General features: G+C 62.2%; 2 protein-coding genes across 2 annotated transcripts; both read left to right on the forward strand.

Moving 5' to 3' along the window:
• Positions 1–234: 234 nt before the first annotated feature.
• Positions 235–10,829, forward strand: ABB37_01928 (putative protein kinase; the record flags this gene model as incomplete). The annotated part of the gene is made up of 1 exon (XM_015798630.1): positions 235–10,829. Exon 1 carries the CDS (start codon positions 1,179–1,181, stop codon positions 10,827–10,829), a length of 9,651 nt encoding a protein of 3,216 aa, XP_015662108.1. The 5' UTR covers positions 235–1,178.
• Positions 10,830–12,161: 1,332 nt separating this feature from the next.
• On the forward strand, positions 12,162–15,083 carry ABB37_01929 (putative lanosterol synthase; the record flags this gene model as incomplete). Its single annotated transcript, XM_015798631.1, has 1 exon — positions 12,162–15,083. One exon carries the CDS (start codon positions 12,162–12,164, stop codon positions 15,081–15,083), a length of 2,922 nt encoding a protein of 973 aa, XP_015662109.1.
• Between the last annotated feature and the right edge of the window lie 353 nt (positions 15,084–15,436).

Raw genomic sequence — 15,436 nt, forward strand, 5'->3', positions numbered from 1 at the left:
CGACGAAGTACTTTTCAGGCTGTCCAACAACAAAGGAAAAGAAAAGAAAAACCTCTTGCGTGTCTGCGTTGTGTTTCTCTCTCAACGCTGACTCCTTCACGTAACACCTCTGTTACTCTCTGGGATCACTTTCGTATGTTCCTTCAACGTGTGTTTTCTTCCTCTCCCGTCACCCTCTTCTTCTGTGTTCTCACACCTGCTGCTACGTCCTCACGTATCGTCCACACACGCTGCAGTACAACGCGACGTAGAAAGAAAGAAAATACTGCTCTTTTACACTGCGGTGCGAAGGAGAACCATCGCGAGGTACCTTTGCTCTCTTTCCGTACGTGTTGTGTGCTGCCCCGTGGCAGATTCATGCGTTCAACACACACACACACACACACTTCCAGACTCACTTAGAATAATAAAGAAAGAAGATCGACGACGACAAAAAAGAAAGGGGAAGGGCTCTATAAATATCAACGAATACCGCGCTGTGTACTATCTGCCGAGCGTAGACACTGCACACACACACACACACACACTCAGTCTGTCGAGTTGAGCTCCTTCTCTGCGGCACGTGCGAGAAGAAGAAAGAAATACTTACCATTGTGAACTTAAAGAAGAACAGTATTGTTGTTGCGGGGGTACCGCATGCGTTTTGTGTTGTTTCCTTGTCTTTTCTTCTCTTTCCTTCCTTCCTTCTTCCGGGTTGTGCAGCACCGTCACTGGACTGCTGGAGTTACACGCGCTCCATCGTGACTTTTCGGCTCTTTCTCTTTGACTTTATTGCTGGCTGTTTTGTAAACCTACGGTTGCGTCTTAACACTTTTCTTCGCTTTTCTCTCGGCCTTTTTTTTGTTTTCCGGTGGAGCTGCTCCCTCGCACTTCTTCCTGCTTTCTTAGAACATATATATTATTATTATTAATATTCTCTCTCTGTCGGTCTGTGCATCTATCCAGAACCTCATCGCATCTTCTTCTTCAGAGAGTTCTCTTTCTCCATCTTCGGGGAGTTTCTGTGGGCGGCCCTTCTCCTTGACCGTCGCAGCAGTTCTCCTCTCCTCTCTTTCCTCTTTCTGTTTCCACACCGTCTTAGTCAAGCGTTGCCGCGAACACACGGAGTATATGTATTAGTATATGTAAACGTAGGGGAATTCTCTCTTTTTTTCCTTTTCCTTTTGTATTGCTTGTACATGCAGGAGGTTTATGATCCGAATCGGGCCGCCGGCTCCTCAGCAGCTGGGCTACGCGCGCCACACGACTCTGCAAGCGCCAGCGACTATCACCGCCGCCATCGCGGCTATACCGATGTGGATGCAGACGATAGCTATTACGCAAACGAGTTTCGCAGCGCACGGCGGGACTACTATAGAAACGAAGACAACGATCCACACAGCCCCACCTACGAACAACCGCAAGAGCGAAACACAAAAGCTGGTAGTAGTAGCACTGCTGCTGCTGCTGCTGGCACTGCAGTCGGCCAGGGCTATGGAACCTCTGCAAGTGGCGCAGGACCCGGCAGAGCCGATGATGCACATGCGGGGCCATCACCAGGCACGATACGTAATCCGACCTACCCATCAGCGGCCGCCGCCCCTCGAGCAGCCAGTGCTACCTATGCCTACGGCACTACCACCGGTAAAGACCCTCCCCCTCATGTCCCCGCGAGTAGCGGTGGCGGCACTTACTATGACAGTTATCGTAGTAATCACGGTGAAGGCGCAGACCGCGACGATGCGGACTGTGGAGGTTGTTGTAGTGGCACGCATGCAGTTTTTTGCCGGGCCTTTTCCTCTCGCACCATCGGCGTCGCGCTGAGGAGCTCGACGAGCCAGACGTCGCCTGGGTTTCTGCTGGCCCTGATCGGTGTCGTAACGGGACTGCTGCTCTTCATGCCGTGGTCTGCGAATCCCGTGCACATTGTGTTTATGGCGCTTTCCGCCGTGATCGGGTGCGTCTGCGGACTGCTGTACTGCGCGGCAGAGCGACTGTGGCGACGCCGGCAGTCCCTCAATGCCGTCCCGTGGAAGACGGTTGCCTACCCCACACCACTGCAGCCGGGTCGTGATGTAGCGCATCCGTCTGGTGGTGAAGGAGGTTCCACCCAACACGCACACCGCCGCCGCGGCCTTTTCTCTCGCCTTTGCTGTTGCTGCTGGTCTTCTCCTCCTGCTACTTCCGCCTCTTCCCGCGGCCAAATATGGAGTGAACTCGCCGGCGATGGGGAGGACGGTGCATGCCGGGGCGGGACCGGCTACATTACCCGCCAGCACTTCCGCATTGTGCTGCCCACGGTGCAGCTCTTCCTTCTCGGCGTGCTCGTGCTCGTCTCGCCGCAGGTGATGGCCACGTGGACGGAAGCAAACACCGCGCGTGCGACGGGGTCGGCGAACGGGAATGCGATCATCGCCGCCCCCGCAAGCCGAGGCGGGTCCCGCTACGGCGCAACGTTGTACCCGGTGGAGGTGGTGTGGAAGGCCTGCCTGCTGCACGCGTGGATCGGCATGGGCTTCGCCATTCCGCTTCTTTGGATGCTCTTGGTGGGCTTGGCTCACATGGCAGTTCTGTTAGCGCAGAGCCAGCACACGGGCGCCGGCACGCTGCTGACCTTGGTCGTGTGGATGTCAGTGCCGGTGGTTTGCTTCCTCTTCCTGACCTGCATTAAGGGGCCTCGCCGCACCACGTGCTTTACAGCGCACCCGTCCAACACGCTGCAATACCTCGCATCGACAGTGGCTGAGCCACCATCTATGCAACATGGAGTCAGGGGAAGCGGCGCCCCACCCAACGGGTACACGAGCAGTGCAGCCGTCTCCTTTTCTTTGATAGCTGGTGGAGGAGAGGCGCTGCCCCCACCTCCGCCTGCCGCCGCTTACGCGAGTGTGCAACAGCCACAGCTTTCGAACGGGGCACCGCAAGTCGGGGGGTACGCGAGCCTTGTTCGCGGCGGTGTCGGTGACGCCTACGGTGGCTACCCCTCTCCTAACAGCCGACAGCGTTTTCTATACAGAAATCGCCCTGGCATGCGCTACCCAGACGGCTACCACGACGGCAGCAACGGCGGGCAAGCGCTCTTGCAGCAGCGGCCCCCACGCTTTGTGCCACCGCGTCCACTAAGAGGAATCCCCAACGCGGTGGCCGTCACAAAGATAGGGCCGGGAGGACACGTCGAGACAGCGCATGGCAACGGCGCTTTTGCGGCTGGAGAGTCCTTCACGCCGTTGTACTCCCCGCCCTCCTCTTCCCCTGCTCCGCAGGCAACGGTAGCAAGAAATGGCAGCGCCGATGGCGGCCGTCCGCGCCTGTTCGCCCCACCGGCGCATTCTCCGGTAGAAATGAAAAGCACGGCGAGCGGCAATGCACCTCCGCGCGTCTACGATGGTGTGGGATACCGCCATGATGACGACGGCGGCAACGGTGAGGATGAAGAAGAACGTGGCGTGTTTCGGGAGAGGGACCGGGGTGATGGCGAAGGTGATGCTTCGGCCGCGGTGTCCCCCCCGCAGTCCCCTGCACCTCAAGCGAAGAGCGGCAACGCCGCGCCGAGGTCGTCCGACCAGCAGGCGAATAAAAGCGTTTGTCATCTGCGTGCTGGTAACCAGCATCCGCCGTTGCCGGGCGCGACAAAACCCACTACTGGTGAGCGGGGAATGCCTGCGGTGGACGCCGAGCACACACGTAATGAACGAAGGGCGCTAGAGACGGAGGCAGCGGTAGAAGGCGGCGTGGGCGGTGTAAACGACGACGACGACGACGGCGAGGATGCGATGTACGCGGACATGCCGGCTGGTGTGTCTCTCGAAGACGCTTGTGCCCCCTACCTCGTTCTCAACTCCGAATTGGTGATCGTGGATGTGAGCCCGCTGCTGTGCCGTCTGCTCGGCACCGACGTTGGCGCGCTCATGTACCGATACTTACCCGACACGCTGGCGTGGTTGGAGGTGGTGGAGCAGGAAGGCGTGCTGCAACTTGTGAAGGAGGTACGCGAGGCGGCGCTTGCTGCGAATGTCGCTGCCATTAACGCAGCGCAGAAGAAGAAAGGAAAGGCGGCAAAGCAAGATAGTGCGGAGCCAAAGAAAACGGCCAATGTGGAGGACGCCAAAGGACCAGCCGGCATGGATCCGCATGTGAGAGGAGATGCAAATCGCGTGGCAGAGGGCGCGGTGGTGCGTCGCGTGGTGCTGCGCGGACATTGCCCGTATTTCTACGCAGATGCACACAACGTTGCCGCCGCACCCACGCACGCTGAGCAGAAGGACGCAGATAGAGGAACAGCACCAGGGAAGGAGAGAAGCGGAGCAGAGGCCGCTGTCTCTGCTGATGCTGCGGTGGCGACGGCCCCCGTGGCACGAAGTCGCCCCCCGTTTGCTCTGTGCTTTGACACCTGGGCGGAGATGCTGGCCGGACCGGATCGTACGCCGCCACCCACCAAAGGTAAAAAGGGCTCCTCGAAGCTTTCCTCGCAAGCAACTGACGTTGGTGGTGGTGGTGGTGCCCCACCCATGGTCATCATCCTCCGCCGGCCGCTCCTCCACGGGCTCTGCGATGCCCTGCCGCTGCCCTTCGGCCTCGTGCATCCCAAAACCGGCGAGGTGCTGTGCTGGAATGTTTGCGCAGCGCGGCTCACCGGCTGCTCCGCGTACGACATGCTGGGCACCTCCGCGTACAGCAACTTCGTGTACGAGACACCCGCCATCACGGCCACGACGACCGCGTCCGCCGTTGCCGCGACGGCGGCGTGGCCCATCGACCTGGACAACGCGCCGCCGTCGTTCAAGAACTTTGCCCTCCCCTCGCCGTCGCTCGCGCACGAGAGCGTGGGGGTGCCGCCACCCTTGGCGGACGTCGCCCCTGGGCCTTCTGCAGGCGGTGAGGTTGCCTCGCAAGGGCACCCCGTTCCTGCCGGTAAATCAAACCGCGGCGCGGGGCAGGCGCACGAGTCCTTTTCGTTCTCCCTGCAAAATCGCCAGCACTCAGGACAACAAGGGGAGGCAGAGTCACCGACGGCGGCAGCGCGGCCGCCCCGTCGTGGTGCACCGTTGCTGGGCTTCTTCTACGCCCGATGCACGCCGGCCGCGGCGGTGAGCACGGCGTACGAAGGCGGCGTGATGGCCGGTAGCGGGCCTTTTGTTGTGGGTGGCGGAGGGGGAAATACCGGCCCAACCGCCAACGGTGGTGGTCGCGGCGGGGTTGCCGGGGGCGTAGTTAACCTCTGGGATCGACAGTCCTTGCCCTCTGCTACTCCCTTCCAGTCGGCGCTGCCCAACGCGGAAGCCGGCGGCATCTTGCTGAATGCCTCACGGCCCAACCCCCCACCACCTCCCCCTCCGCCGCCACCACCGCCGCCGTCCCTTCCTCCTTTCAGTAGCACGAAGGAAGGGCGTTCGCGCTCGTTTGGCCCAGACGAGGACGTGAACGTGGACGCGTCATCCGTCGCCGACACCTGGCACCACGAAGGTGCGGAGAAGGGGCGCGGCCGACCGGCACCGCCGCGTGAAAGCAGTGAGAGCGAGAGGGGGATCGAGGCAGAGGAGGACGATGACGACGACGCAGGGGTGTGCGTGGCTGCCCCTGCCCGTGGGGGATCCCCGGCCCTTCGCGGGATGCTGTTTCGCGCGACCCTGCGTCCGCTGCGAGGGATTTTGTGCAGTGAGGAGGGCGGGGTGGTCGAGAATCAACTGAGTGGTCCTCTGCGGCCCCACCACGGCGGACTCCACGTGCACCGGGAAGGCAGGGAGCAGCAACGGCAGCAGCGGCGGCCGTCGGACTCCACCGAGGAGGTCGTCGGGCAGAGGACGCACACGATGACAAGCGAAGGCGACGGCGCTGAGGTTCATCCGGCCGGTCTGCGCAAGCGCAGGGAGGGCGGCAGCGATGACGGCGGGGAGGCGGTTCTCTCCGGCCGTCACCTCGCCCGTCAGCAGGCACAGCGTCAGCAGCAACGGCAGCAGCGTCGACCACAACCTCCGCGTCAGCCGCGCTACGTGCACTCTCCCCATCACCTCGTCACGTCCGAAGAAGAGGACGAGGAGGAAAGAGAGGTGGAGATGAAAGAAGTAGAAGAGCTGGACGAGTCGGGGACGAACGAGGAGGATGAGGAGGAAGAGGACGGCGTCTTCAACGACGATCTGCCGGAGGCGGTGGCCGCGGCCATGATGAGCGGCAAGCCAAGTCTGGCCGCCACACTGGAGCAGCTTCTTTCCTCCAAGCTCGCCTTCCACGCGGACGCTGCGTGCGTGCAGCCGTCTGCTGCCACGGGGATTGAGAAGAGCGTTTTCGGGTCTGGGCCGACCGGCAAAGACGGCCCGCGCCTCAGTTCGGCGTCCACGATGACGACCACCACGGCAACCATGGCCGTCTCCGCAGCGCTGCTGAACGCGGACGTCACGCCACAGTGCCCCCTCCGATACGTTCTGCAGCGCCTTGTCAACAGTGACGCGCCGCTGCTGCTGACGCTGGCGGAGCCGCCCCTCTACGCAACACCGTGCAGCAACGCCGAAGCGCTCCTCCACGACTGCCAGCGCAATCTTCGCGGCGTGGCCAGTGTGTCGCCGGATGAGCGCAGCAGCGGTGCCTTCATCGGCTTCGGTGGAGACACGAATAACCTCATCAATAATAGCCCCACTAACAACGCTGCTGGTGCTGGTGGTGGGTGGCACGGAGCCAACGATATGGAGAGCTACTGGGGCACCCCACCCTCGCAGCGGCGTTCACCTGTCTTGCGTCAACAACGCCCGCAGCTCCCGGCGCTGTGGGGAGACGGGTCGGCTAGCGTGCAGTACGTTGCAGATGTGAAAGACGCCGTCGAGCACTACCGCCAGAGCATCGAGGAGGACGCCAGCGGGTACACGGAGCTGCTCGGTTTGCTGTCCTTGACCGGGAACTTCAGTGGTGGCCGAGCGTACGGAGGCGGCGGCGCACGCGCGTCCTTCGCCTCTCAGGCCTCCTCCGCCGTCTTCGGCAGCAGCGGGCTGGACCATCGAGCCCCGGTCGTCACCCCCGACGCGGCGCGACAGCTGCGGCTGCTCAAAGGGCTCTCCGATCAGCTGCTCGCGGCGACTGCGGCGTACAACCGCACGCGGCAGTCGATGGGCACCACCACTGCCGTGACGGCCGCTGCAAACAACCGCCAAGCCCGCGGCATCGGCCGCAGAAGTCGCGGCACGCCGTGGTCTTCGCTGTCCTCGCCCTCCTTAGCCCCGGCGGTGCTGACCGCCACGGCGAACGACACAAGCGGGACCACCGTTGACCAAGACCGGCACCCCATGAAAAGCTCCTACCCGTCGCTCCCCGACCCGGCGGCAGCAGCGGAGGCTGGCGGAGGTGTCCGCAGCAGCAGCCGTAATACGCACCGGCAGGCCTTCCAGCAACTATCGCGTCCCTTAATGGTGACCCCAGGCGAGTCGGCGGTGACCCTAGGGGGCAGCGTCCCATCGCCCCCTCCACCACCACCGTCGTTACAGCAGCAGCAGGGCTCCTGCGACGCCGCAGGATCACGCCGCAACGATGCACCGCATCGCCGGCAGCCCGGTGAGCCGCCCTCGGCGAACAACTCCGGCGACGGCGTCGCCACCCGCATCTACCGTGATCCGACGGCCTTCGCCGCACCCAAATCGAGTCACAGGAGCCGTAGCGAGAAGGGAAATGCGGAGGTGAACGTTTCGCCTGCTGCTGCTGTAATGACGGTGGTGGAGGAGGCGTCGATCACCAGCAACCCACCGCGTGGTGGTACTCGTCCTCGTGCGGGCCACGAGAACGCCAGTGTTCACCCCACTGCCGCCACCACCCCCACAAACACTAGCAGCAAGAGCAAGAACGACAGCAGCAGCGCACCCACGGCGGGGGTGGTGATGGTGGGGACAGCCGTCGGGCCCAGTGGCACCGACACATCCCCCTCCAGCAACGCAGGCGCCGCAAAGCGACCTGGTACACGACGCACCAGCGGCACCAAAGAGGGTCATAGCAGCAGCAGCAACAACAATAGAGAGGCGAACCCGGCCATGCCAAGTGCGGTGGGCCCGCCACTGACGGCAGCGTCCGACACCACGCCGGCCGGCTTTGCGGATCGGCATCATTCGGGTCACCCACAGTCCCCATCGCTCAGCACCCCCCGTGCGGCGACGGTGACCGCGGCGATGGAGGCCACCCCGCAGACCGACGTCGACTCCCCACCGCCGCGGGTTGCGTCGACGAGCAGCGAGGCGGGCGGTGGGGGTGGGACAGCGAAGAAGGAAGACGCGACGGCGACGGCTCCAGCTGCCTTCCGTCGCTCCGCCACGTCACCGCGCTTCGTCAGCGCTCGCCTGCTGAGTCCGTCCTTGGCTGCGGATGAAGTCCTGGAGGTGGAGTCAAGCGGCTATGGCAACGGTCTCGCCTCGAGTGTGCTGGCCAATGTCGATGACACACATGGTGTCACCACGCAGGGCGGCGGCGGCGGCGGAGCGGCAGCAGCAGCCCGCAAGAAGGGCGCGGCTGCATCGTGGCGACGCTCCACGACAGCGCTGGAGAGCTCCCACGACGCCCTCCCCTCCAGCGTGGGGCTGCTCCCGACGAGTAACAGCGCATCTCCGGCTGGCGGCAGCGGGGGCGGCAACGGCGGTGGTGGCGGCACGAACTCGTCCTCTCCGCACCCGACCCGTCCAAAGAGCCACAGCGCGGCCTCCGTGACGAACAGCACCACTCCCGCCGGAGGGACCGCAGCGGCGAACACCCGGGGAAGGTCGCACCGCGCGAGCGACGGCGCCGTCTGGGCCGTCTTGGTCTCGCGTGACGAAGCGACGATCCCGTCATGCCGCATCAGTGTCCCGCTTGGCGAAGAGTTCCGCTTGGGCCGCAGCAGCAAGTGCACGGCGGTGGTGTCGGACAGCTTCGTAAGCAGCATTCAGTTCACCGTCGTGCGCACCGTCTCGGCGGCGACGGGGCAGGAGCTGCACAACACCCCCCGCGGCGGAGAGCGCCCGCGTCGCAGTAAGACCTTCACCGTTACCCTGTACGACCGCAGCGCCAACGGCACCTACGTGAACGTGAAGAAGATCGGCAAGGAAAAGAACTGCGTCTTGCGCGACAAGGCCCTCATTACCTTTCGGCTGAGCACCTCACAATTCTTCCTGGGCTTTGTGTTTATGCTGACGGATGAGCGCGGGGTGCCGTTGAATGACCGGGACGGCACGGCGCTGCGCAGCCTGCTCGACCCGCGCCAGTCTCCGCGCCCGCACACCGGCCGACGTGCTGGTCCCGGCAAGGACAGCGGCGCCAGCAGCCAGAACACGATCATGGCCTCGCCGACAACCCACTCCATCAGCGCCGCGCGTCGGGGCACGCCGCGGCAGCTCTCGACACCCGACAACTCGAGCTTTGCGAGCGGGACGCCGAACGGGTCACGGCGCGGTGGGGCCGGCGGAGGCGGAGGAGCGCCCCGTAGCAGCCGCAACGCCAGCGGTAGTCGCCACCCACACCGTGAGACGATCGAGTGGAAGATCGGGGAGGAGATGCTAGGCAAGGGCGGCAATGCGGAGGTGTACTTGGGCATCAACCTCACCAATGGTCAGCTGATCGCCGTAAAGCGGGTGCGGCTGCCGACGGTGGCGCACGGCCACGACGCAGAGGAAGACCCGGAGGCGAAGGCTATTGTACAGCAGTACCGCTCCCTGCAGGAGGAGATCAACGTGCTGTCCAAGGCGACGCACCCGAACATCGTGCAGTACTACGGCTCCTCGCAGAACGCCCTGTACTTCAACATTCTGTTGGAGTTCGTGCCGGGCGGCTCGCTGCGACACCTTCTCGACAACTTCGGCGCCCTCAGCCCCGGGGTGATTCTGTCCTACCTGCACCAAGCCCTCGACGGTCTCGCCTACCTGCACCGGCACAACATCGTTCACAGCGACCTCAAAACGGCGAATATCCTCATTACGGAAAAGGGTAAGGTGAAGCTAACGGATTTTGGCACGGCGCGGCTGCTGAGCCGCCCCCACGCCACCGCCGCGGCGGCCGCGGCAGCCGCCAGAGGCGCCGGTGGCGACACGCACAGCGCTACGTCGCGCGGTACGTCGGCGCAGCGCAACGACGACGTCGCCTCTGGCGGTGCGGGAGGCGGTGGTACGCTGCACGTCGCCGGCACGCTCCGCTGGATGGACCCGGCGCTCTTCCACAACGCCAACACAAACCCTGATGGCCAAACGGACGGCGCGTCTAGCACCGGCAACGACGTTGGCAAGCTAGGCGGGCCCACCAAAGCCGGAGATATTTGGTCAGTCGGCTGCACGATGATTGAGATGATGTCCGGCGAGGCGCCGTGGTACGAGTACGACTTCGAGAGCGAGGAGCAGATTGTGAACCTGTTGACCTACACAGCTGACCCGCCCGAGATTCCGGAGTGCCCCGAGTGCCCGGACTTGGTGTGGATGGCGCAGCGGTGCCTGCAGCTCGATCCCACCCGTCGACCCACCTGTGTCGAGTTAATTCAGCTGGTGGAGGAGGCTACGGCACGGCTGCAAACACTGCCGATGAGTCCATCGGCCAGCCCGTCGCGTGAGGTGTCGCCGCAGCCGCCGGCGACGGGAGGGGCGGCCGCGTCTGGCGTCAACGGTGGTGCGAGTGCACACAATGGAAGCTTCACCTATGCCACCCAACCACCACCACAGCATCAGCAGCCACAGCCACAGCCGCAGCAACAGCAAGGTGTCAGCGGTGCGCAACCCGCGGCGCCGACGGTGGCGGCAACACCGACTTCGGCCACATCACCCGCCTCAGAGGACCGCCGTCGCAGCGGGCGCGTGGGGGACTCGACATCCGCCTCGATGAGCATCTCGGCGGCGGATGTCGCCAATTACGTGCAGATGTCTTAAGCACGATGCCTCCTTGTGTGTGCGTGTGTGTGTTTCGTGGCTGCGCTAAGAAAATCATCAACAACAATAAAAGCCGCGTGTTCTCCTTTGCTGTTCTTTCTTCCTCTGATTTTCCCTGTCTTTTCTGCGGCGCCGCGAGAACGCGTTGCGCGGACAGACTCTGTTCTACTCCACTGCGTTGTCTCGTATTCATTCCTTTGATGTTCGGTAGTATTTTGTTTTTCTAGAAAGACGAAGTTCTTTCTTTCTTTCTCTCCTTTTTCTGGCGTGTTGTGAGGACCTCGTGTTCGTGTAACAACGATCAAGGCGATCGACGTTGACGCGCTGCTGTAGCGTGTGCGTGGTGTGTGTACGACCACAAGTCAAACAGAGCAAAAAGGAAATAAAGGGATGGTGTAGCGAAGAACAGCGCGTTACGGACCACATGCTGTACATACCGGTTTGTGTGCAGTGGGCCCAACATGCCCCCTCTCCGCGCTCCTTCCTCGAGCCGCTTTCATGAAAAAGGGAAAGCGCGAAGCTCCCGCTTTGGCAGGTCGAGTGCTCGCGCGCGTTCCTCACATATCCGTCGCAAGAGTGGTCCCCCCCCCCTCGAGCGCTGCTTCCACGATCCGCTCCTCACACTTTCCTCTCACCGTCCTCTTCCCTCTCCTTCTGCCTCCCATTCGCCTGTTTTTTTAAATTCAATTAAATACACACCCCTATCGTCCACCCTTGATAGATGGAATTATCTGTCTCTCTTCACCTCATTTTTTTTGGTTTTGCTTATCTTTTTCCCCCTTTTTACCTGTTCCGTACACGAACTCCCCTGTCTGTCTCAGTCTCTCTCCCCTCTATTAAGATTCGGCTAAGGCAGACTATACACACACACGCACCCACACACGCCGTTTTCCCTGCCTTTACTGCTGTTATTTGCTGTTATTCGCATTAGTTTTTTGCTGGTCTTTCACTCGTTCCACGCCTGCCCATCACAATACCACCACCGCGCCCGAAACAGAAGGTGCTGCTTTGTTTTATCCTCTCCTTTTTTTTTCATTATTAGGGATTAGCGGCGTTGTCAACGTACCCAACAGCGCAAACAGCAATAGCCAAATCAAAAAAAAAAAAATATCGCGGCCAAGCAATTACCCACACGCAATTACCCACACACACTCACAACAACGAACACCACAGCATCAGCACAGCACCGGCAGCAAAAGTAAGAAAAAAAAGAAGCGATATCTGGCCACTCGGTAAGCGCCCTCTACCCCGCAACGACAGCAACCACCACCACCACAAACCAAAAACCAAGTACACGTGCTGAAAGAAGGAACGGCTACGAAGCTACCATACATGAACGGCGAACACGGATTGATCAGCGCAGAGGCGCAGCGCAAGAGCCCGCCAGCACCGGAACCCATTCCTCCCACCAAAATCCACCCTCTCCACTTCGTTAAGCTGATGAAGGACGGCGCGGACGGCTTGGCGGCACCCGTGAAACGCGCGAGCGCAAGTGATGCTGTACGCTCGACAGGCGTGTGTCGCTGCTTGATGACGCGTGCGATGGGCGTCTTGCAGCCCTACGCGGCGGAGCACGAACGCTTCGTGGAGTACCAGCGCACCCTGCCGGTGCGCACCGTCGTGCCGGAGCCGCCGAACACGCTGCGCGACTACGTCCGTCATCAGCTCTGGCGTGTTGGGCGGCTGTGCTGCCTCGTTCTTTTCTTCGCCCTCACGTGGGTCTTCTGGGTGGCCGTTCATTTTGTTTTAAAGGTGCTGGACATGCATCAGCGCCGCGTGTGGCTGAAGCATCAGCGCGCGTGGCCCTTCAAGAGTGTGCCGCACGTCCGCGAGAGCGTGCACAAGCCGTCGCGGAGCTTCCCGCTGGAAGGCTGGCACCTGCGCTGCGAGGACGGGCGTCAGCGTTGGTACTATGGAGCTCCTATGCGGGACGGAGAGTCAAACAACGAACTCGGCCTGGCGCAGCTGTGCGGGTTGCAAACTGTGGCCGACTACCACGACCTGCTGCGACGTCGAGCTGCAGCAGAGGGCTGCGAAGGTTCAAGGAATTCAACCGGCGAGGACGGGGATGCGGTCTTCGGCGAGCGCGTCCCGTGGCTGCCGGATCTATTGGAGGAGAAGTGCGCCAAGCGTGCTTTTCTGGAGCGGTATCAACTCGACCTTACACCGCCGTCGGCGCCGCAGCTGCGCTCATCGGCCGAGACCGCCATGGACGACGGCATCCGCTTCTTGTTGAAGCTGCAGGATCCCTTCTCGGGGCACTGGCCAAACGACTACAGCGGCTGCATGTTCCTCGTCGCGGGCCTCATCTACACCAAGTACATCATCGCAGACGGCGAGGCGCACCGCATGTTCCCCCCCTGCCCGGAGCACCACCACGTGAAGCTGTCAGGCAAGCGAAGGAAGGCCCAGAACGGCAATGCGAGCATGGGCGACTACGCGGAGCGGGTGCTGGGCGTGCCGGCAGCAGAGAACGGCGGCGAGGAGCCGTGCCGGTGCGGCGAGGCGACCCGACAGGAGCTGATCCGCTACCTGCGCAACTACCAGAACCAGGACGGTGGTTGGGGCCAGCACACGGAGGGCCACAGCACGATGCTAGGGACGGTGCTGAACTACGTGTCGATGCGCCTGCTCGGGGTGCCCGCGAAGGACCCCCAGGCGGCGAGTGCGAGGGACTGGATCCACGCCCACGGCGGTGCCACGACGACGCCGATGTGGGGCCGTGTCTGGCTGAGCATCCTGGGCGTCTACAGCTGGGAGGGCGTGAACCCGATCCCCCCGGAGATGATCCTGCTGCCGGACTGGGTGCCCTTCTCCCTCGGAAAGGCGTGGTGCCACAGCCGCGTCATTGCGATCCCATTTTCGTACCTGTACGGTCTTCGCTGGTCCGCGCCCGCCTTCCCGACGACGCTGGCCCTGCGCGAGGAGCTGTACACACAGCAGTACAGTGCGATCCCCTGGCGTAGCTTCCGCGGTGCCGTCTGCGCGAGCGACCTCTACACCCCGACCTCCTCGTTGTTCCGCATGGCGATGAGCTTGCTGGACCTCTACGAGCGCCACCCGCTGCCGTTTCTGCGCCGCTACGCGCTGGAGGTGAACTGGCGCCACATGGCCTACGATGACGAGAACACGCACTTTATCTGCCTCGGCCCGGTGAACAAGTCGCTGAACATGCTCGTCACGTGGATCCGCGAGGGTGAGCACAGCGCGCGCTTTCAGGAGCACTGCGATCGCGTGGCGGACTACCTCTACATGGGCCCGACGGGGATGCGAATGAGCGGGTACAACGGCTCGCAGCTGTGGGACACGAGCTTCGCCGTGCAGGCTATCTGCGCGTGCGGGCGAGAGATGATGTACCCGATGGAGATGGCGCTGGCGCATCATTATGTGGACGTCGCCCAGGTGCAGGAGGACCCGATGGCCGCGGCGGCCTTCTACCGCCACCGTACAAAGGGCGCGTGGAACTTCTCGACGAGTGCGCAGGGCTGGCAGGTGTCGGACTGCACCGCGGAGGGCCTGCGCGTGATGCTCCTGCTGCCACAGTACGACTTCCCGGTCCGCCGTATCTGCGACGGCGTCGATGAGATACTCTCCCTGCGCAACAGCGGCTGCGGCGGGGATGGAGGCTGGGCGACTTACGAGCCCACTCGCGGCCCGTCCTACTGCGAGCTGCTCGACTGCGCCGAGCTGTTCAAGGATGTCATGATCGATTACTCGTACGCGGAGTGCAGCAGCAGCTGCATCCACACCTTGTCGCTGTTTCGCGAGCAGTACCCGCACTACCGCCGCAGCGAGGTGGACCGCGCCATCAGCGAGGGCATCGCCTGTGTGCTGGGCAAGCAGCAGCCCGATGGCGGCTTTTACGGCAGCTGGGCGGTGTGCTTCACGTACGGTGCGTTGGATCGTCGCGGATGCGCTGCATGTGTCGAAGGAGCTGCCGGACATGGCCACGCACCCCCACTGCGTGAAGCTCATCGACTTCTTGATGGGTCACCAGAACGAAGATGGCGGCTGGGGCGAGGACATCAACGCCTGCGTCCAGCAGATGTGGGTGGACAACCCAGACGGCAGCCAAGTCGTGAACACGGCGTGGGCGGTGATGGCGATCATCTCTGCCTCCGGTGCGGCCTCGTCCACAGAGCCGGAGCGGCAGCGGGCGATTCGCCGAGCTGTGGATCGCGGCATCCAGCTCATCATGTCGCGTCAGCTGGGGAGCGGCGATTGGGCGCAGGAGCGCATCAGCGGCGTCTTTAACGGCAACAATCCTATTCACTACCCGGGCTATAAGAACACGATGACGGTGTGGGCGCTGGGTAAGTACAACGCCTGGAAGCGGCATTACGTCCTCGCGTCAATGTAGCTTTTTTGCAAAAAGAAAAAACGCGAACTCACCACCTCTCTCTCTCACACACACGCCATCATCAAAATACTTGGTTTTTCTATTTTTCTATTTTTGTTTTGAAAAGAAAAGATTTGCTTCGTGTGGATGGATGGATGGATGGATGGGATTCTACATCGCATCTGGCTGACCAAACGGCATCGTCGTGTGCGCCATCTTCTTGATGGGTGCGTATATGTATTTGTTCGTCTTCCGTTTGTATGTGTGT

This window comes from Leptomonas pyrrhocoris (genome assembly GCF_001293395.1).
Source record: "Leptomonas pyrrhocoris isolate H10 chromosome Unknown, whole genome shotgun sequence".
In the NCBI taxonomy this organism is placed as follows: domain Eukaryota; phylum Euglenozoa; class Kinetoplastea; order Trypanosomatida; family Trypanosomatidae; genus Leptomonas; species Leptomonas pyrrhocoris.